At 32.6% G+C, this 22,341-nt stretch overlaps 3 protein-coding genes across 3 annotated transcripts; 1 reads left to right on the top strand and 2 right to left on the bottom strand.

The window, feature by feature from the left end:
• Positions 1 to 4,603: 4,603 nt before the first annotated feature.
• On the bottom strand, positions 4,604 to 6,875 carry LOC123196044 (wax ester synthase/diacylglycerol acyltransferase 4-like). Its single transcript, XM_044609928.1, has 5 exons — positions 6,626 to 6,875; positions 5,954 to 6,532; positions 5,303 to 5,659; positions 5,052 to 5,189; positions 4,604 to 4,977 (listed from the first exon to the last, which is right to left on the bottom strand). Exons 1-5 carry the CDS (start codon positions 6,809 to 6,811, stop codon positions 4,822 to 4,824), a joined length of 1,416 nt encoding a protein of 471 aa, XP_044465863.1. The 5' UTR covers positions 6,812 to 6,875; the 3' UTR covers positions 4,604 to 4,821.
• Positions 6,876 to 10,246: 3,371 nt separating this feature from the next.
• Positions 10,247 to 11,262, bottom strand: LOC123197000 (early nodulin-like protein 1). The gene is made up of 2 exons (XM_044611174.1): positions 11,005 to 11,262; positions 10,247 to 10,903 (listed from the first exon to the last, which is right to left on the bottom strand). The coding sequence occupies exons 1-2, from the start codon at positions 11,174 to 11,176 to the stop codon at positions 10,407 to 10,409; spliced, it is 669 nt and encodes a 222-aa protein (XP_044467109.1). The 5' UTR covers positions 11,177 to 11,262; the 3' UTR covers positions 10,247 to 10,406.
• Positions 11,263 to 15,205: 3,943 nt separating this feature from the next.
• LOC123196863 (switch 2) lies at positions 15,206 to 19,813 on the top strand. Its single transcript, XM_044611006.1, has 8 exons — positions 15,206 to 15,784; positions 15,895 to 16,001; positions 16,250 to 17,177; positions 17,412 to 17,659; positions 17,842 to 17,968; positions 18,042 to 18,317; positions 18,495 to 18,768; positions 19,322 to 19,813. Exons 1-8 carry the CDS (start codon positions 15,341 to 15,343, stop codon positions 19,642 to 19,644), a joined length of 2,727 nt encoding a protein of 908 aa, XP_044466941.1. The 5' UTR covers positions 15,206 to 15,340; the 3' UTR covers positions 19,645 to 19,813.
• Positions 19,814 to 22,341: the final 2,528 nt, after the last annotated feature.

Here is a 22,341-nt window from a genome sequence, read left to right as displayed (position 1 = left end):
AAAGTTAAAAGGATGGAGAAATGGGAGAAGAACAAACCTTGCGTGTGGAAATAAGTCCTTGGACAAAAAAATTAATTATATAATTTGGACATGTATCCGTTAGATTGAGAAAGAGATACATAGATGTAGACTAAGGAACATGGAATGTCCATAATATATTCCCTTTTTCGGTGGCCCACACATTTATCATTGTGAGCACGGAATTTGTCTGATTTTGACTATTGTCTAACGCTTTGTCAAAGTTGTAATTCGTATTATTAAAATTTGCGGGACAAATTCAGCTGTGACATTTATTAAGTGAGTAATACGGTTGTCTTAGTATGGTATAATTTGTTGTTGTTAGATGGCCACATATCCTTCACAAATAAGTGTTGCTAATTAAGAGGTAGCTCAATTCTGTGATTTCTTAATCAATCAAGTTGAAGTCCCCATCTATTGGTTGTCTTCTGTTGATTATCATCCCCAATTGTATTCAAGGAGGGACGAACAAGTCACGCATAATTAAATCAAGTTTGAAATTTAATTTACGAATATATGTTAATTCTTTAAATTTTGTAATTTATAATAGGTCAAATGACTGTTTCCCACCAATGTTGGATGTAAATTCAATTTCTCACCTATTAAATATTGAAAATCTAAACTTTTATTTATGAGTTATTAAAATTAATTTCAAAGGTAAAATCGTTTTTTAATTAGTAATATATTAAAAATAATAAAATATTATTTATTTTTCACTAAATTTAGAAAACTAACTATTTTCTTCCCTTCCCTCTCCCCCTGCCCCTCCCCCTCAAAAAAAAAAAAAACTTTAAAAAATCATATTTCCCCCTTAGGGTTTCCTTATTTTCTTCCTCCCCTTCTCCGATGCCATCACTAACCAGATTCTCTCTCCCTCCCATTTTCTTCCTCTTTTCTGACTTCTCTATCCCTTTTCTTCACCTTTTCAACATAAAAAATCAGAGACTCTAGACGAAGCCTTTGGATGAAGACGACGCTTCATCCAGAGACATAACCTTGGTTGGAAATTGGAGACCTTTGGACAAAGACGAGGCTTTGTCTCTAGATGAAGCAAGAGACGAAGCGTCTTCTTTGTCTGAAGGCTTCGTTTGGAGTCTTTGGTTTCCAACACCAGAAAGGTGAAGAAAAGGGAGAGAGAAGCTAGAAAATGGGAGGGAGAGAGAATTTGTCTTATGACAACATTGGAGAAGGGGAGGGGAAAAGAAGAAAACCTTAGGGGAGAAATGTGAGTTTTTAAAGTTTAATTTTTTTTTAAGATGGAAAAGGAATTGTTAGTTGAAAAACTTAGAAGGAATAAATAATGTTTTATTATTTTTAATATATTATTAACCAAATAATAATTTTACTCTTAAAATTAATTATTTTTATTAATTTTAACCGCTCATAAATAGAAATCGGGTTTACATTCAACTGAGGTGGGAAATAGTCATGTGGCCTTCATAATATTTAGCTGCTGCCTGCAACGCAAGGATACATTCATATGTTTAGCATTACTCTGGCAATTCATGGTACTTTGAGAGAGTTAATAATTAATTAATGAACTTAGCATATGCATACCTCACGCCTCAGGGCCACTAAATTTCTTGACTCTCTCCAGGAGCCTTAGCAGTGAGGTAAACACCAAATGAATTCGCTTACCCTTGATCATTTCTTGTGCTTTCTTGATAAATTCCAGGAGATTTGAAAGCTCAGCTCAGCTAGATTAGGTATCCGCGTCATATTTTCACTTTTTAAGTTAAAAAAATCTGTCATTTGATCAAATCTTGGGTGAGAGATAGTCATTTGATCACCAAACAATTATAATCTTAAAAGTTGAAATTCACCAATATATATGCGGCCAAATGACTATTTCTCATCCTTTAAATTTAAAAAAATTATTTATCTATTTATTATCCACTTTTATTAATAAAAACTATTTAATTTACTATAAATTATTAATTTATCTTTTTAATGAAATTACAAAACTTCCTTGAATATTTAATACAAATGTCAGTTATTAATTTATTTTTATTTTATTAAAATTATAAAAATATTTGCAAATCTCTATTAGCAACCATAGTTTGAGAGAGAGTAGTTGGAGGCAATGTTGATGAGGGCAAAAGCAGTCCAATCGTTCATGCGTAAGAAAGAGGTCGTCATTGGTAGAGATAGAAGAATCACAACTTAGTGGAAGAGCATAATTATAACAACAAAGATAATCAGTAAAAAAAAATAAACAAGACACAATCATGACAAGAAAAAAGATATAAACAAAAATAAGAGATATTACCATAATTGTCAACTGTAGAGAGATGAGATCTAGCCTTTCAACATATACATAGGTCATATTGACGTTGTTAGAGAGGTCATATATAAACTTTGAGAAATCAATTGAAATTCGAATTTGATCAAACATGGGAACCGATTGACTTTGCTATTGATAGTAAGAAGGGACAAAAAAGAGAGGAAAAAGAGAAAATAGAATGAGAAAGAGGAAAAGAAAAAATAAAATTGTCCATACAAAATGACATTTTTAGCATTACATGTAATAATTTTCATTAACAAAAATAAATGACATTTGGACAAATAATCTTTTCAAACTTGTAAGAAATCATTATTCCAATCAAAATTTAGGTGGGAAAATAGTCACTCGATTTTTATATGTTATTTAAATTTCATGCGTCCAGCAAATGTCTATTCAACTACATTATCAATTCATCAAAACTATATCAATATATGTTATCATTAATAACTAAAGTGGTATCTATTATAAGAGCACCTAGAATACTTACCATCCCAAGCTTTGTCTTAATTAATTGATTTGATGGAGAGAATATTATTGTTGATATGCTATTAGTTCATACCTTGTTCTAATGTTGTTATAAAATATAGACGTTTATCGATCTTTAAACTAGACTACTCTTTACGCATCAACAAAAATATGTAGTAAAATTAAATATCGAAAACACAATTTTAGGCACATTCCTAATTAACCCATTGTCTCCATTTTGGCTTGGGAGTCTTGGTTGTGTTGAGATAGAGGAGCTTTTCAAGGGCTTCTTTGTAATATTAAACTGTTAATGATAAGATTAACACCAATGAAAATTACTATGACTAATGGTTTGATCTAGTGCAATGTTGATGATAAGATTAACACCAATGAAAATTATTATGACCAACGGTTTGATTTAGTGCAAGAAGTAAGGACATAGTAAGATTTTCGATGTGGTTTAGTTGACAATTCAAGGGTTTACATCCAAAATTATGTTATTGACTATTTAGAGAGAAAATAATTTTCACAATAAGAATGTTGGAAGCTATGAGTGCTTGTTTGATGTCTTGAGTCTTTGTACAACCTTGAATTTATAAGAAAAGAGACTAGGGTTACATATATAACTAAATAAGTGTATGAATCACAACTCTTAAAAGGACTGTTATTAGATGAATATGCTCTCTTAATGTGGTAAGAGGATAATTATGCTCGAATTATAACTACCAAAACCATAGAAAGTGGTTTCACAATGAAAAGAAAAAGGTTATTTAGGACTAAAAGAATTATGAAAGTTGTGATAATTGCTAATCCTTGTACTCTTCATTGCTTTCAAATGGAATGATTCTTGTTCATTAGCCATCTCTTAGGTGTTGAATCCATGAGATTGATCGAGAAGGAGATTTGACCGTATAATATCTCATAGGCCAAAAGATTTATTCCCACCCAAGGTTTAATGCAAAGGCAAACTCACATCTGTGAAGTTTCATAAACTCAAATATTCATCCGTCATGAAATTTATGTTAAAACTTATTGTTAACTACAACTGCAAAATTATTATTAAACACTAATATTAAAAAAAACTAAAATTTTATCTTATTTTCCTCCATTAATTTAAAAAACTAACATTTCCCTTCACCCAAAAATTTGAAAAGCTATATTTGCACCCGTATGGTTTCATTCCTTCCCTTCCTTCTCTAGCGACGTTCTTCAACCAACCTTCCATCTGTTAGCACTACCTCATGCAACTTGGATGAAGACGTGACCACCATTCTCTAGCCACAAACTCAATAGATTGTCACGTCTCCTTTTGATATAAAGCGCAACAAACATGTTAGTGGCCGCATCTTTGTCGCGTTCGTGGTTCTTTGACGATCATCCAAATTTGAAGACAAATCAACCAAAAAACATGATCGTTGATTCGACTTTCTTCTTCGGGTTTCATTGTCGTCAGGGTTTTATCGACCTTTGTCCAATATCATCAATGGGAGTAAAAGAAGACACACAAAAGATCGATCAACATCAAAACTGATTGATTGCCACCGTTGCCATCATCAGAGTTTGTAGCAAACCCTAAGAATTTGAGAGAGAAAAAGTTAGTTTTTGAATTTGAAGCTGAGAGGTAAAATACGAGTTTTTTAAACCCAATAAAGGAATAAAATAAAATTATATATTTTTTAATTTTATTAGTAAAATAATAATTTTATTCTTAACTTTAATAAAAAATTTTAATAGTATAAGTGAATGTTTGAATTTTTAAAACTTTACAAATACACATTTGCTTTTGCATTAAAATTTCGGTGGGAAATACTCCTTTGGCCTATCTCACGCGTGAAAGTCGCAATCATCGGTTGATATCGCCTTTAATTACTGTTAATACAAAGCTTGATTGAAACAAGTACAGTACTTGATTGATACGACAAGACAGAATAATTCAAAGAATATGAACATAAAATCTAATGGACATCAAACAGTTTCGCTTAATAAGCTTTAAGCACAGTGGCTCGAATTTTGAGGGCTTATAATGAAAATAAACTGTTGCATCAATTTTCAGTCTATGAATTCGATGGAATTTCATGGGCTCCTTTCAGTATCAACTCAAAGGCTTTCTCAATGCATGACTTGAACTTGTGGTGATCTATAAATCCTTTTTCTGTTCCCACTGCAAGTCTCAACTTTCCCATGTAGCTTATCAGAGTAATTGTAAGACTCTGCAGTTTCATCGAAACAAAATTAATGATGATAAACTATGATAGCTTGCATGCATGCATACATATATACATACCTGAGGTACGCCTACCACCATAAAGTAGAGACCTTTAATAGGATGATTAGCCAAAGCCATTTCTTCCACAGGCCCAATCAGATTTGAGACGGTCATGCTTGAGTTTCTCAGTGTTTTGTGGATATACTTAGCAGTTGCCTGTTTAAATCATCATTTAATACTCTCATACAAGTAAAATTATTGTATTGAAAACGTAAAAGTTACCGGCATTTTTCTGGCAGCAACAGAGAAATTACCAATCAACAGCATACCTCAGGGCCTCTAAATCGCCTCAAAGCCTCAAGAAGCCGACCAGTGAAATTAACTGCGAGAGAATCCCTTTTTCTCTTGATCGATTTCTGTGCTTTCAGGACAAATTCAAGTGGGTTTGAAGATTCAGTAGCAGTTAACTCGGGCACAGAAACGTGCAAGAAGCCAAACTGGTTCCCCCATGGCGACTGAGCATCAGGTTTCACCATCTCCTCAACTGACTTGTACCCGTTAATGTTCCTTGTATTCAGCAACACCAGCGCTGTAGAATGTGCATTAGCCTTTGAATTATGGCTGCATGTTTGCATATATAATCTAGTCCCGAAGAAGATAATTCCACAAATCACATCATTTATTGTCTGCAAGAAAGCATAGATTAATTATTTGTACCCAAAATTAATTTCTCTGTAGTTTGATATGGGCCACAACCTTTAAAAGCCTGGAGATCTTAATTTATCAGATCCACCCTACCCGAGTAGATCTATTCATAGTAATTAAGAGACTTGTAGCTGACAATGACCATTTATTAATTAGTTAAGCGATGATATTTGTACACTTGATTGAACAAAATATTGACTGCCTTACATTGCTTTTGGAGATTTCTTGAGTAAATATGCAAGAAAAGAGAAAATTAAAGGTGTGAATAATCTTACCACTCGAAGCTTGTTCTTAATTTGTTTGATGTGATCAAGAGAGAATGTCATTGTTACTATTGTAATAGGCTTAAACTCCACACCAGGGTCGGCAGATCGTATTGGTGTTGGATCATCTTCAATACAGCTGCTCTTCAAAAGGCTCCACCCAAAATCTGATATAGTGTTGTAAACTGAAGTAAAGAAATTAGGTGTAGCTATAATTATGCTACCATTGTGACTGGTGTCCATTTTGGAAGGCCATTGACGTGAAGGAAATGTCAATGGAAGAGAGGGATTGTCAGCTCTTTGTAGACAAGAAAGAAGAGCACCCATTAAAGAAAATCCATCGCCAAGGGCGTGGTGAAGCTTGAAGATCAATGTTCCAGCAGCATTTTTTGTGGGATATTTGAAGATATGGATCTCCCATAAAGGCCTGCTTTGTGGAAGCTGTTCCATCGCTATTTTTGATAGATAATCATCAAGGCAATTGTCGTAAGATGTTAGTGACAATCCTTCTGGGAAGTTCGGGACATAAACGTGGTCTTTGAGCTTCACTTCACACTTCTTCCATCTTTTCACTCCATCTTCATCTTTAACCTGGTTTTTCAGGATACCAGAATTAACAACTTAAAATCAAAATGGTTTTCCTTTTGAAATAAGATGAAACTAAAAGGATTGAAAGAAGAATACCATGATGGAGGAGAAGCGAGGGCTGATGGGGAGGAACACATCTTTAAGCAATAACATGGCGGAAGAATCATCAATGGGAGTCTGAGATTCCAAAACACCAAGAACACAGATAGACAGAATAGAGCTGTTGAAGTACTGTCCAGTAGGGCTTACTGGTTCTGATACATCATCCACCTTCAACTCCATACTTCCAGCTTCTTTTTCTTGAGCCAGCTAGCTATTTTTCTTCTTAGTAGCCAATTAACTTGTGATATTATTTATAGTCTCATCTTAAAAGGCTTGATATTTATAAATATTGCAAAAGACCTGTGTTGATCTTTATGTGATATACATTAAATGGTGTTGGGTGAGTGAAAAACTAGTTGATGCGTAATCTCTGTCTGCTTTATTATCAGCAATTGACATGCTAGATGTAGGTGAAGAGATACAGCTTCATATCGATGATTTTCATAAATGCCACTAGTACTGGAGGTCGTAATGGAGGCTGGGCTTGCAACATCCATGATCCGATACCAATGTTAAACAGTGTAATATCTCTGATCTAATAATCAAACTCATTGTCAAAATATTATTCATTTAAATATATTATGACAATAGTTAATATCAATTTATCTTAACATTTCAAACAATATGAATTACACGTATAAATTTAATATCTCTTTTATATTTTATTAATATTAGATTTAACTAAAGTGTCACAATTCTTTGGCAAACTTATGAATTAACCCAATACTGATAGAATATAAGTTTTGCATTTGTATCACCAAGCAGCAATGGAAAGATGTTTTGAATTTCTCTATAGCAATAAATTGATATGATATTAATAGGAATATAAATGTAAATTCAATGGTTGCTTAAGTGGCCCTCAACATGAATGCCAATGTCAAGGACGTTTCAATCATTTAAAACAAAGTTTGAAAAACACAAGAAAATTAAATCCAAATGAATTACCAGTACTTTAAAAAAAAATTAATATCAACAAGAACCAAACCAATACGCCAACTCAAATGCATTAATTTTAGGGTGCAGTGGACGTTGAGTGTGCTGAGGATTAATATGAAAAGGAACCCCATAATAAATGAAAAGCATATCTGCATTCATATATATTGTGGCAAATAGCTTCAATCAATGCATAAGTTGAGAAAAAATATATATATATATATATATATATATATATATATATATATATATATATATATAATAGAATATAAATTCAAATCTCTTTTAATAATATATCATTAACAAACTTTTAATTTACATAGTTCAATGACCAATCTTATAATCACTGAACCAAAACTTATTTTATTTAATGTGACTGGTTCAATCCCGAAAATAACGATTTAACTCGGGTGGGGCTCATTGTTTAAAAAAAAAAAAAATTTCACCCCCTTACAAGAAAAAGGAAGATTAGCTCAAGCAATAAGATATGATCTTTTATAAAAAGATGACACAAATTATGAACAGGTACAGATATATAAATTAACTTAACTTATTTACATATACAATATATTGTACCTTACCGGGAGCTGCGAGAAAACTCATATCGTAAACAGTCCAAGCTCTTAAAGGAGCTCCACATATATGAAGGCGACTTAACATATAAGAAATAGGGCAGATTACCTGCAGCACTGGCAGCAACCAGCTTCCCGAAAGACATCTGTCACAAAAAACATAACTGCTGGCTTATCTACTCCAACTGTGCACAACTTACATGAAGTAAAAAAGGGCTACATACACAAGAAGAGAATTTACCCCACTTCAGTGTCAAAAACCACAAAAGTATTTTCTGAAATCCCCATAATTGTAGCTGGCAAATAGAAGCTGCTGTGGTTCTCTGCTGCAATTTCAGTATATTTACACCTTAAATAAGAGCAACAAAAGACATTAGCACTATTACATTGTTCTACAAGAAGCACTCCGGCAATTTACGGGATGACTTTCCTGTCAGCCCTGATCATTTCTTCCACCTTAGCAACCAAAGCAGGAATCACCAAATCACGCCCAACATAATCTGGTGGTACAGCCACACTCCATCAATAGCTTGATCCAAATCATTCTGAATCTGCAATATATGAATTTTTAATTTGATACATAATGTATGTTACGGGAGTAACACACTTCACAACAATAGATGAAAGAAAAAGAAACTTACCCGAGAACGCAAAAGACGAATGTCATCTAGAGTTTCTCACAGTCAAAAGTAGCAACTAAATGCTTTTCTACATCATCATGAGCATAAGCAGAAAGAATATTGCTAACAAATGACATTGGGGTCATAATTCATTCCATGCTGCATTAATAATACAAGGTCAAAGAATAAAGAAACAACATAAAAAAAGAACAAAACAATTTCTTACCAAGTTAAATTTTAGAAATACTTATTAGAAAGTAACCATAAGAGAAGAGTAATGACATGTTCCATTACTAATTCTAGGATGACAATAAACCATGAACTTACTTGGGAAGGCTCAGTCACGTAATCCAAAGTAAGAGAAGAAGCATTCAGGGCCGTGCTTAAATTCACACCCAATCTCCAAAGTCCCATGATATTGCGAATCGGACCATGGGCTGGAGTGCAGCAGTCCAGTCCCAACAGATGAAGATTGCATGAGGGGCTTATGATGTTTTTGTTTACAAATTCGGCCGAAGGACTATTTCCCAAGGTTTAATGAAATGACAATTCCCACCGTTAACTTTAAAAAATCTAAATATTCACCTATCTACTAAAATTCATTATTAGAATTATAAGTAAAAATGTTATTTAACAAAACTATTTAAAAAACTAAATATTTATTATATTTTCCCTTTTAGATTTAAAAATTAACAATTTTTCTTAATCTAAAGTTTGAAAAGTGACATAATCCCCCGTAGGATTTTCTTTTCCCTTCTCTAGTGACAATCTCTAATGATCGGCCTTCCTAGACTCCTCTTCTCTTGCCGAAGCATGTTGACCTTTGGTTGAAATCGTCAAACAAAGACGATTTGTCCAACGAAAATGCATGTTATGACTTGATCTTTGATGGGAGAAGACGATGCAGTGAAGGCCGGTTATTAGTCGAGATTGAGATGATAATTAGAAAAGGGAAAAGAAAACCCTAGGGGGGATTATATCACTTTTCAAACCTTGAATTGGGGGAAAATTATTAGATTTTTAAACTTAAGAAAAGAATAATAAATTTTTAATTTTTTAAAAATGGTTTTGTTAAATAAAATTTTTACCTTTAATCGTAATAGTAAATTTTAATAAATAGTTAAATATTTGAATTTTTTAAAGTTAATAAATGAGAATTTGTTATTTTACTAAACCTTGGGTGAGATATAGTCCTTTGACCTATAAATTATGATGATATATTGTATATGTTTTTTGATGATGCTTATATGTAAACGATGTATTTGGTTTTAGGGTTTAATCCTAACATCTTTTACACATTTTTCAATAAATTATGTTATGCTCTTTTAAGTTTTTAAAAGTTCCATTGCATGTATTGGAGAAGGGCGTAACATCAAATGCAAAGGATGAAAGATAACAAACACAAATGGTGCATAAGAAAAGCTGGGACTGTGAAGACTGACAATGAACAAGGAAGAAACAGAAGAAAACCGAGAGAATGGGAGATGATATCTCTTCAAATTTTCTTTTAAGTACTCATATTATGAAATTGACAAAGAACAAATCAATAATAATTTTATAAACCATCTCATTCCCATTCTCTACTTGAATAATAAGCGGCTCATAACACAAACCATTAATCTTCAGTAGTCAAATGAAAAAAAAAAAAAACTAAAGCACCCCAATTAAGCTACCTAAAACCACACTCGCTACAACGCTGAATCCCAAAGCTGACCCAAGAGAACTGGCTAATCCCACTGAACCAGATTTTGAAGGAGTCGGCGCCGGAATTTCTACATCCGACGGAGACTTCGGTGGCTCCGTAAGAGTAGACGGCGGAGTACTAGTCTGTGGAGACTCCACCGGAGGTGACAAACTAGGATGAGATGCAGGAGATGGAGAAACAACTGGTGAGGCTGCTGCAGGAGAAGGAGTCGGAGGAGCATGGTGGTGGTGATGTCTCACGGCCATAACAACAACGATGACCTTCTGGCCTTTGTTGCAGTTGTCAGCATTGCCGCTGATGAAGTAGTGTGGACCTGAGCGACTGAAGTGGAAGACTGAGTCCCCGTCTGAAAAGGATTGTACTGGGTTTTTTGTGTTGCATGAGAAGTAATCATCTTTGTTTACCACCAAGACGGAGTTTGAATCTTTGTTGTATTTAAAATCTGCAAAAAAAAAAAAAAGCAATAATCAGAACAAACAAATTAAAACAAAGAAAAGAATGGGAAACACTGAATTATAAAGAGAGAGTAAAGATAGGGCTTACAGAGAGTATCATTTACTTGAAACCTCATTCTTTCAGCCCAGTGATTGTAATTCTCGGAGGGTTTTAAAACCCAGCCATCTTTGCCACCAACATAAAACTTGTAGGCGTGACAAGAGCTGATCAAACCCAACAACATAACAAACAAACAGCTACGAAATCTATTAAACTCCATTGGAACTTAAGCTCAGAGAGATCAGTAACGGATGAAGAGGTAGCAAATGAGGGGCTGGGTGGTCTCAGATTTATAGAGAAAGTGATGAAAAGGTTACCGTTTCCGAGCATGCAAAACGCAGGAAGGTTGGCTGGAATGAGTTGTAATTTGTTGTTAATGAGCAGGCATTTCAAGAAAAAGAGAGACTGAGCTATAGAGAAATTACACGTAGACACATGTGAGAGATGCAACGGTTATCAGTGTTAATTACATTAATCTTTTAATTTTCATGATAAACGCCTTCGTGTTTGTTTGCTTTCTTCTTTTGTTTTTGCTTCCATCAACTTGTTCAAATATAATTTTCTAATGTTCTTCCACGAACCAAAATGATTTCTGTGCTGTTGTCACTCAAAATTCACGTAAAATGCACTAAGATTTCGGGGTATTGTATAATTAAGATGTCAGATTTAGTGGAATTTTTGCTAATCAAGGACTTATTGATTTTGTAATACTGCGATTGATCATTCATTGAGTATTCACAGTTTATACCAGAAGAGGAATTCCAGTCAATGACCCTCACTTTTTTAAGAAATTAACGAGATAAAATTATTAACATGCAATATTAATAAGAAAGTCAAGAAATTCATGAACGATTTTGACTATTTTCGGTTTAAACTACTGACAACGAAGAAGAAATGCATGATAGAGTGAGCGCAAGAAGGAAGCACAATGAAGTGACAGATTCATAAGTAAGGATGTCAACGGGCTGGGTATATCACAATCCGAAAATCTTTATCCTCTCTTCATTAGGAAAATCTCTCTCTCCGTTCCCTCTCCATTCCTACCAAAAAAATTCTCCATACTTTTCCTCCCAATCCCTATAAGAAAAAAATAAAATATTTATTAAATTTTAAGACACGTTTATAATAATTCAAAACTTTTAAAATTAATTTAATATATAATATGAAATATGTAAGTAAGAAGAGAAACCAGAGAGAGAACGAGTCAAAAATATATTTATCCTAGTTCTTACCCTGTCTTTGATTATAGAGATTTTATCCATTCTCATCCCTATTTTTATTGAAGAATCTTTTTTCTATTCGAAGAGGTGTGGGTCGAATACCAAGTTTTGTAAGTCGAATTGTCATCTCTATAAAAGCAATATTGCTACTATTTATTGAATATTCATCATATGAATAATGAAAATATACTTGATGCTTCAGCCATTGTTGTTCAAGTAAAATAATAAAACACAAACTCATACCTCTCCTTTAATTATCTTCTAGTGCAAAATAACAATATAATAATAGTATTATCACAGACCTTTTATATTGGTTAGATTGTAGACTTTTCATGTATCGGTGTATTAATAAAAAACAAAAAAATGTTTTCTACCGTTAAAAAAACATAACTATTATATTAAATTTTAATTAATTATCAGTTATAAAAATTAATCTAAAAGTTATTTTTAAGTTTTAGAAGAGCGTTATAAAAAAATAGTGGTCATTATTAACTCTCAAAAGAGAGTTACAAAAATTAACATAATGATCATTATTAAGGAGTTACAAAAAATTAATAATAAAACTATGTGTACCCCCTTTAGGTACACAAGTATATATATACACTTATATATGTCATTACATGATTGCGTGATTTTGAAATAAAAATAAAGTAAGATCTAATCATATGATAATACATATAAATTTATATATAATTATGTACTCAAACAGGTACACATAATACTGCTCAAAAGTTGACATAATAACTACCATTAACTCTAAAAAAAGAGTTACAAAAACTAATGTAAAAATAATTCCTGATAAGTATGCCAATCTTTAAGTATAACACTCTATTCATAAGGTTTGGTTATGGCATTCAAAATATTTTTCTTATATTAAAATCATCTTATATATATTATAGCTGAGGGGGTTATGGCAAGAGAAAGAGTGCTGGCCAATTTAAGAGGTGGGATTCTGGCCTTAATAAGATCTATTGTGTTTAAGTTAGAGAGGACATCAAACAAATTTTAAAAACTAAAATAATCAATTCCTAATTACAATTTATACGTATAAAAATATATAATTTATATGTTTAATGAGTAAAAATATATTTTTACAACCAAGCTTAGGTGAGAAAATGTGCTTCACTCGTTATAATTGAAAATTCATTGAGATATATAATATAATTAGGATTATACGCATAATTTTGTATAACTTTATCTATAAGTAATGATATATTACTATGTGATTAAATAATTAAAAATTAAAAATAAATCAACACTCAATTACGTAGTAATATATTATTATTTATGTATAAAATTGTATATATAATTTTACTGATATAATATTATTTAATTTTCAATAAACCCTAAGTTATTAATTTGTTCACAAACATAGGATGACATATTTGAAAAAGGTTTGATTTATAGTGTTTAAATAAATGTTCATTATCATATTCAATTTTTTAACCGAAAGTAGTAACCAATCTATACATGATAATGATGTTAATATATATGCATGTTTTTTACCTTTAATAGATAGTTTAACTGATAAAATAGGAAACTTTATACATAAGAGAGTATAAATTTAAATATCTTCTAAAGATATTTTAAGATCAAACTCTCCCAAGTAGCACTGGATCCGAACTTAGTTGGTTTGGGTTCGAAAATCGATTTGACTCAATTTGAAATTATTTATTTCAAATATAAATCGAGTTTGAGTTAAGAGGTTTAGTTCGTTTTAAAACCGAGTTAAACTCAAATTATAGAGAGTTCAATTTGATTTGACTAGCGAGTTGGAGAGATGACTCGATTTTGTTTTAACTTGGCTCATAGTTTGAATCGAATTATGTTAAATAATTGTCAAACGACATCGTTTTGTTAATGAACGACGAATTTGAGTCACATGTCCAACCTATGAATTTGAGTCATAAATTTGAATTAAACTCGAATTGAATCATTTTTATTCGAACCGAACTCAAATCATCTTTAATATCGGCTCAATGAACTTAAATCGAACCGTTTTTAATTCAAACCAAACTCAAGTCAAGAGGTGTTCAGACTCGACTCAATTCGTATCCACCCCTACTCCCAAGATTTGATATGTTTGGTGTGATTGGTTCCACTCTTTTTCGAATAGGGTTTTTTGTTACCAATTTTTTTTTTTTAAACTTTTGAGTAGATTAAACATTTTCTCTCTCTATAATTTGATCAAAAAATAGTTAGATAATATAAATAACACTTTCTCACTTAAAATTGAACTATATTAATGAAAAAAATTGTGTTAAAAAATAAAATTACTAATTTATGCCTAGTATTTCATTTTTTGAATTTATTATATAACACTAAATCAACAAAAATTAAAATTTTCATTTTTCAAAATTCATCACATAACTCCAAATTAACAAAAATTAAAAAATAAATTATTAAATCTTCAAATTACATAAGAACTTATTTATTTTCTTGTGATAGTATTGAACAAATGTCAATAATGTATGATAATATATTTAAAAGGTTATCTATAATTTTTGAAAGTTTTAAAATTTTTATATGTCGTTTAATAATTTTAAAAATGATAATTATATCCTTAAAGAACTAAATATAACATAATAATTTAGATATATAAATATCGTATTACAAATTATTAAGGTCATTAAATATTTTTAAAATATTTAAAATGAAAATAATGAATTTTCAAAGCCTGCCACTATGGAATTTTAGATATTGATATGTCAGTTTTCTTGTATTTTTATTTTTAAAAATTAAATTATTATATTTAAAATATTTAAATTTCATATGTAAAGTAGTTATTTTTTAATTTTTTTAAAATTATTAGAAAATAAAATTATTATTTTAACCTTACATTATTTTTATTGTTTTTTAACCTTAAACCATATAAGAGTTTGACTTTGAATGAATTTTTTTTTGGTAGGTGAATTGTTATTTATTTATTATAGGGTAAAAAATTGTAATTTGGGCTAAACCTGGGTCAGATTAAACTTTTAAGTTTGACTGTTGAAGATTTAAAATTAATCGGTAATGTAGTCGGCGTCTTAAAGGGGGAGATTGCTGTGAGGTTGCGGGACGGCAGTCTTAATTTCTGAAAACTACGCCAAAGAGAAACTTACTTAAAGAATCACAAAATTCAAAACCAGTTCTACCAATTTCTCTCTCAAAATTCTCATGTCATGTCATTGCTGCGCAGCTTTAAAGAAAGCCTGAAACCCTGCTCTAGCATCTCACAAACGTCATCTTTCACACAATCACAACCCTGCTTAAGCATCTCACAAACATCATCTTTTACACAATCACAATGCTTATTGTCTTCTCAAGAATCATTATCAATCAACCAAAGAAAACCCCCCAAATCTTCTCTTTCTCAGCAGCTTCTACGCCTTGAATCAGACTTTTCTTTGCCCAAGAAACACCCTGAACCCCAACCGGAACTTTCAGTTGAGGAAAGCAAAATTTTTGATAAAGAAGTGAAAATCAAGAATTTCGATGTAGAAGAGGAGAAAGAGCCCGAAGGTGAGAAATTTGGGAGACCCCAATTGGCTCAGTTTCAGTTAGATCATACGGGACCGTTTGAGCCGTTGCTTTTGTCAGAAGATGGAGAATTTCCTTTAGTACAGGTGATTGTATAAGTTATTTTTCTTTTCAGGTTTTCAGATTTTTTTTTTTTTTTTCTGTTTGATAAAAAGTCGAATTTTTGTTAAGAATCTTTTTGTCTTTTTAATTGTAGGTTCCTGCATCTATTAACTGCAGGTTGCTTGAACACCAAAGAGAGGGAGTAAAATTCTTATATAGACTATACAAAAACAACCATGGAGGGGTTCTCGGTGATGATATGTGAGTACATTGTTAAATTGGTGATATCTAGTACTCCATTTTCATGTGATCTTCCTACCTCTTATTGTCTACTGTCGTGTTGGTGTGATGTATAAAGGACATATGGACCCTGTGTGCGAAATTTTGAGTATGTATATAAACAAACTCAGGCTGGCATGTCTATGCTACTCAATTCTGTTTGCTTTTTTGTAGTTAAAGTTTTCATTATACTTATAAGGTTTACAATTTGCTATTTAAAATCATAACAGGGGACTCGGAAAGACAATTCAGACAATTGCATTCCTTGCTGCTGTTTTCGGAAAAGATGGAGAATTGGGTGACTTTACAGTATCAAAAGAAAATAAGGTTGGCAAGAAGGGCTCTGTTCTGATCATTTGCCCCACTTCTGTAATCCACAACTGGGAGATTGAATTCTCTAGGTGGTCTACCTTTAATATCTCTGTTTACCATGGTCCAAATCGTGATTTGATTCTTGAAAAGCTTGAAGCATATGGAGTTGAGGTACTTATAACCAGTTTTGACACTTACAGAATACATGGCAGCATGCTGTCAAAGGTTAAATGGGAGATTGTGATTGTTGATGAAGCACATAGGCTTAAGAATGAAAAATCAAAACTTTATACAGCATGTTTAGAAATTAAAACTCAGAATCGTATTGGTCTCACAGGAACAATTATGCAGAATAAAATTATGGAACTGTTTAATCTTTTTGACTGGGTAACACCAGGCTCCTTAGGAACACGAGAACATTTCAGGGAATTTTATGATGAACCCTTAAAGCATGGCCAGAGGTCAACTGCTCCTGAAAGATTTGTTCGGATTGCTGATGAACGAAAACAGCACCTAGTGTCAGTTCTGCGTAAGTATTTGTTAAGAAGGACAAAAGAGGAAACTATTGGACATCTTATGATGGGAAAAGAAGATAATGTCGTATTCTGTGCTATGAGTGATTTGCAAAAACGAGTTTACAGGAGAATGTTACAGTTACCAGACATTCAATGCCTCATCAACAAGGACCTCCCTTGTAGCTGTGGAAGTCCTCTAACTCAAGTAGAATGTTGCAAAAGGATTGTTCCTGATGGAATCATCTGGCCTTATCTTCACAAAGATAACCTGGATGGGTGTGATTCATGCCCCTTTTGCCTTGTCCTTCCTTGCCTTGTCAAGCTCCAACAGGTAATGGGGTTTTTAGTTTTGCTGTTTTTTACTATGGACTGCTTACGTAGTTGCAGTGCTTAGGCTATACAAACCTTCGTAAGTACTTGTTAGGATAGTATTCAAGGCAAGAGCTGGAGTGTTCTTAATATTTCCAGCACCTGAGGATTGCACCAAAAAGCTGTTATTAATATGTATGTATATGTTATGGTTTTATTGTGTTTCTTCATGTTTACCTGCTGGACTGCATCACAGGTAAGCAATCACCTGGAGCTTATAAAGCCTAACCCTAGAGATGAACCAGACAAACAAAGGAAAGATGCAGAGTTTGCCTCTGCTGTCTTTGGACCTGATATTGATTTGGTGGGAGGGAATGCTCAAAGTGAGAGTTTCATGGGCCTAAGTGATGTTAAACATTGTGGAAAAATGCGAGCCTTGGAAAAGTTAATGCTGTCTTGGGCTTCAAAGGGCGACAAAATTCTCCTCTTTAGTTACTCAGTCAGGTCATGTTCCACAACTCCCACCTGTTTAAGTGTTACTCAAAAAATTCGTTAGAAATTCTTCTACTTTAGTTATATTGTTACAATTTTTCATCAAAGTGTAGTTGCTAGTATGAGCATTTTTCTACATGTACATGCTATTGTTTGGATGATTTCTGCCCCTGAAGTTGAACTATAATTTCCAGGATGTTGGACATACTTGAAAAATTCCTTATTCGTAAAGGCTATAGCTTTTCCAGACTTGATGGTTCTACTCCAACCAACTTGCGCCAGTCTCTTGTGGATGACTTCAACTCTAGTCCAAGCAAACAGGTAATTTTCCAAGTGCAGGAATGGCGTATGAAATCTTTCTTGAATTTCTGCTGACTCTGATTTCTTACCCCAGGTGTTTTTGATATCAACTCGAGCCGGTGGGCTTGGATTGAATCTTGTAAGTGCAAATCGTGTGGTCATATTTGACCCAAACTGGAATCCTGCCCAAGATTTACAGGCGCAGGACAGATCATTTCGTTTTGGACAGAAGCGGCATGTTGTGGTATTCCGTCTTCACTCTGCTGGTTCCCTTGAGGAGCTTATATATACTCGTCAGGTATACAAGCAGCAGCTATCAAATATTGCTGTTTCAGGGAAAATGGAAAAACGATACTTTGAAGGTGTCCAGGTACAGTGATCATTTCACTTCTGTTTTTTTAAGAGAGGGGTGGGGATGAGGGTGAGCACTGTGGTTGTGGCATGGGGAATGTTTGTGAGTGAAAGAGTGGCTGGTTTCCTCTAGCTTTTTGATTCTGTATTAAGATATGTTTCGTATTCTTGAATTTATGTGGCAACCTATTCTCAGGATTGCAAGGAATTTCAAGGCGAGCTATTTGGGATATGCAATTTATTTCGCAATCTTTCTGATAAGCTTTTTACCAGTGAAATCATTGAGTTTCATGAAAAACAGGGACGAGAATATGGGCAGCATCCTAAAACAGATCAGGAATTAACTGAGATTGGGTCTTGTAGTATCCCCTCAAAAGAAGCAAGTTCATCACTTTCATCGGTATCTGAGCCTGTAAAGTCTGCTGATCTGGGGAGAGCTATGACAGATAAACCATTACTAGAAGATTTGGGTAAGTTCAACTTGTCCTATATGGTTGGGTGATCATGCTTCTTTCTTCTATTATTAATCCTTGATTATGCCCGATGACTCTGATACGTGATAAATTTTGTGACCAAATGACTGCAACAAAATAAAAAAGAAGATGTGGACCATTAACATCATATAGAACCGATACTGGTTCTTAGTTCAAAGATCTACAGAGTGGTAGAGAAACCTTATTTAGACAGAAATCAAATTTTAGACAAATGAATTGAGAGATGTAACTAAATGTCTTATTAAGATTTTTTGGCATGTTTGGGGTATGGTATGGAGCTTGGCTTTTGCACGGGAACAAATAATAAATATTTACAAATAAAATTATGCGTATAAACAAAATTGTACAAATTTATCTATACAAGCTGAGATAATAGTGGTAGTTTGTAATTGTTTACGTTTTCTCTCACTTTAAAATTTCTTAATCAAATGTTGTCATTTTAGTTTGTATAGATAATTTTGTATAATTTGTTTATATATATTGTATTACTCAAATATTTACTAACACATCTAACATCTCTGACCTTCAGGTATTGTTTATGTTCATCGTAATGAAGACATTGTTAATAATCAACCTGATATTCGAGAGAATTTAGAGCTGAGAGGAGCTGAGGATAGTAGCTCAGGGAGGCCCAAAATCCCCATCAAGAAGAAAAGAAAATTAGATGATGCAAATGGAAAAGATAGTATATCTTCATCCAGAGACTGGAAAAAGGTTCAGTTCGGCCTGATTGCCCAGTTCATGGGTTTGGGAGAGGTTGAATTTAGTAGGTGGGTCTTATCGGCTAGTCCTTTGGAGAGGGAAAAAGTGCTTCAAGATTTCAAGAAGAGAAAGAAGAAACCAGACGGTTGAAGAATGGTATGTTTGCAGACATTTAAATGTTGTAGCTTATCATTGTATATTACATTAGGAGTAGCATTATGTATACGGACGATGAACACAAATTTATGCATGAAGATAATATGTCATAATGTGATTGATTGTTATTTTATCTTTAATTTAAAATCATTTTATTATATAATTTTTATCTTTTATTATTGAAAATTCTTTTTTTCAACCTTCAGAGGGTAGAAAAATAATTATTATAAATCAAATCATTAATTAAAAATAAGTGAAGATAATTAAAAAATGATAATTGTCTGCTTATATTGTGTTCTCCCCATCCCCCTTCCTATATTTCAATCTAAAACTTGGACTGTTTTGATCAACAAAATCAGCACAAAGAAAGAAAATGCAGGGGCACAATTTGGGAGAAATTTTAACGCCAAACTCCATATTTAAAACTTGAAAATGGTATGGAGTACAATCATCCACTGTGACACAGCCAAATTAACAAAAATAGAAACATCAACTACATAATATGAGATTTTTAACAAAATAATTCTTGAATTTAGCCATCTAAAGTACCTTGACCCAACCAAGTCAATCCCCACAACTTCACATCAATGGCTTAATTCAACGTCCCGATTTATATTAACAAAATCTCAGGTAAGACCTGGCCACGGGCCGGTTTGGCCCGTGAACCGGACCGAAACCGGCCCGGATAAAACCGGAACCGGAACCGGCAGACCTGGAACCGGACTAAACCGGAACCGAAACCGTGGCTCTACGGTTCGGTTCCGGTTCACATAAATTGGAACCGTGGAACCGCCGGTTCACACCAGTTTATGAACCGGTGGTTTACTGTGATGAACCGAAAAAAATTTGAAATTTTTTTGAAATTGTTTTGATTTTTTTTTGAATTTTATTTGAAAAGGCAACGGTTCCCTGCGCAGGGAACCGTTGCCTTTTGAAGTCACTGAAATTGACCCTGCAATTTTTGGAATTTCAGTTCACCCCCCCTATTTCTGATTTTTTTCAAAAAAGTTTTTTTCTATATATACCCCTTTAAATTCTATTCTCTCAAATCTCAATCTCTCTACTCTCTCACTCAATCCTTCAAACTCTCATTCTCATTCTTTAAACTCTTAATATTCTCTAAATCTTTCAATTCAATCAAATTTTCTTAAATTTGATTAAATTCTTTTTTAATTTTTTATTAATTTCAATTTCAATTTTTTTTATACAATTCATAATTAATTATAGAATTTATTTATATAATTAATTTTATTTATTATTTATTTATTATCTTTTATAATTAATCATATAATTTATTTATATAATTAATTTTATTTATTATCAAAAAATGGCAAGTAGTGAAAATTCTTCCGATAATAGGAGATTTGGTCAATATTCGCATATATCAAATGTGAATGAAAATCAATTTATAGATGATTTTAATAATAATTTCAATTTCAATTATTGTAATTAATAATTTAAAAATTAAATCAAGATCATGTATTAGAATTGACGGTTCAATATCGGTTCCGAACCGAAACCGTCGGTTCCGAACCGGGGCCATGAACCGGAACCGACGGTTCCGAACCGTGGATGAACCGTCCTGTTACGGTTTCGGTTCAGGGTCCTTATATTTTCGAACCGTGAACCGGCGGTTCCGAACCGAAACCGGCGGTTCATGAACCGTGGCCAGGTCTAAGTATATGCAAGAAACACCCAAAAATGAAAAACTTCATTTTTGGTTCCTAAAGATGTAATTTTCATACAAGAAAAACCTTAGACATTCATTGTCATTGGCATTTCAGAACGAACTAGAGTTCTTTCTCTTTTTCACAAATCCCACCCCAATGCACAATGTCTGCAAACCTCTCTGAATGTCACACAATGTCTACAATCAGTTACGACCCTTCATCATCGATGATTTCAATCTTTGTTTTGGTTGGTGTCATCACCCCGCAAATGATGCAAATTTTATTTTTTCATTGGAGAAGAATGAGAAATGTTGGATGAATGAATGAAAATAGATGGGTGAAAAAGGTTTTGAAGGTCTAAGAAGTGTGAAGAGGTGAGTTTTGAGAGAGAGGTTATTGATGGTTGGTAGTGTATAGATGGTGAAAATGATGGAAGGAGAAAACATGAGCGAAGATAAGTGAGTCTAAAAAGAACAAAAATCCTAAAAAATGATTTTTTTTAAATTTTTTTTGTCAAAGAGAGATTGTTGATGGTGAAAATGATTAGAGGAAAAAAATTTAAAAAAGGAGAAATCAAAGAAAATTATTTTTTAAAAAAGAAAAATAATTATGTTTATTGAAGGACAAAAGGAAAATTAATTATTATTGTCATTAGATATCACTTTATCTCTTTTCTATCTAAAAGTCATTAATAGACACTAGTAGACTTTTTAACTCGAAACAATAAGAAAATATTCGCTCTTGAACAATTTATTTAGAATCTTCTACAGATATTCTCTTCTTCCATATTTGTTACAATAATGAAAAGTTATCTTCATCTTACTAATCGAGACATTTATGATATTTTAAATATCTTTTTTAGTTCATATGAAATAGGAGTATTAGGAATGATGATTAAGATGAGGCTGAAAAAAAAAAGATTAGAGATAATCCATTACATTCTTTACAAAAAAACATATCAAATAATAGTTACACTATAAACATTTATTTTAACCATTGGACAAAACCAAATCAAAAGCCA

Source organism: Mangifera indica, chromosome 14 (assembly GCF_011075055.1).
Source record: "Mangifera indica cultivar Alphonso chromosome 14, CATAS_Mindica_2.1, whole genome shotgun sequence".
Lineage (NCBI taxonomy): Eukaryota > Viridiplantae > Streptophyta > Magnoliopsida > Sapindales > Anacardiaceae > Mangifera > Mangifera indica.
Note: the sequence above shows the minus strand (reverse complement) of the source record. Positions and strands in the feature narration are given on the sequence as shown.

Coding starts and splice junctions, on each gene's coding strand:
- LOC123196863 (XM_044611006.1), top strand. CDS start 15,341: ATGTCATTGCTGCGCAGCTTTAAAGAAAGCCTGAAACCCTGCTCTAGC. Junction 15,785..15,894: donor GAGAATTTCCTTTAGTACAG/GTGATTGTATAA, acceptor TTTTAATTGTAG/GTTCCTGCATCTATTAACTG. Junction 16,002..16,249: donor GGGGTTCTCGGTGATGATAT/GTGAGTACATTG, acceptor AAATCATAACAG/GGGACTCGGAAAGACAATTC.
- LOC123196044 (XM_044609928.1), bottom strand. CDS start 6,811: ATGGAGTTGAAGGTGGATGATGTATCAGAACCAGTAAGCCCTACTGGA. Junction 6,533..6,625: donor CTCGCTTCTCCTCCATCATG/GTATTCTTCTTT, acceptor CTGAAAAACCAG/GTTAAAGATGAAGATGGAGT. Junction 5,660..5,953: donor TTAAGAACAAGCTTCGAGTG/GTAAGATTATTC, acceptor GCTTTCTTGCAG/ACAATAAATGATGTGATTTG.
- LOC123197000 (XM_044611174.1), bottom strand. CDS start 11,176: ATGGAGTTTAATAGATTTCGTAGCTGTTTGTTTGTTATGTTGTTGGGT. Junction 10,904..11,004: donor TCAAGTAAATGATACTCTCT/GTAAGCCCTATC, acceptor TTTTTTTTGCAG/ATTTTAAATACAACAAAGAT.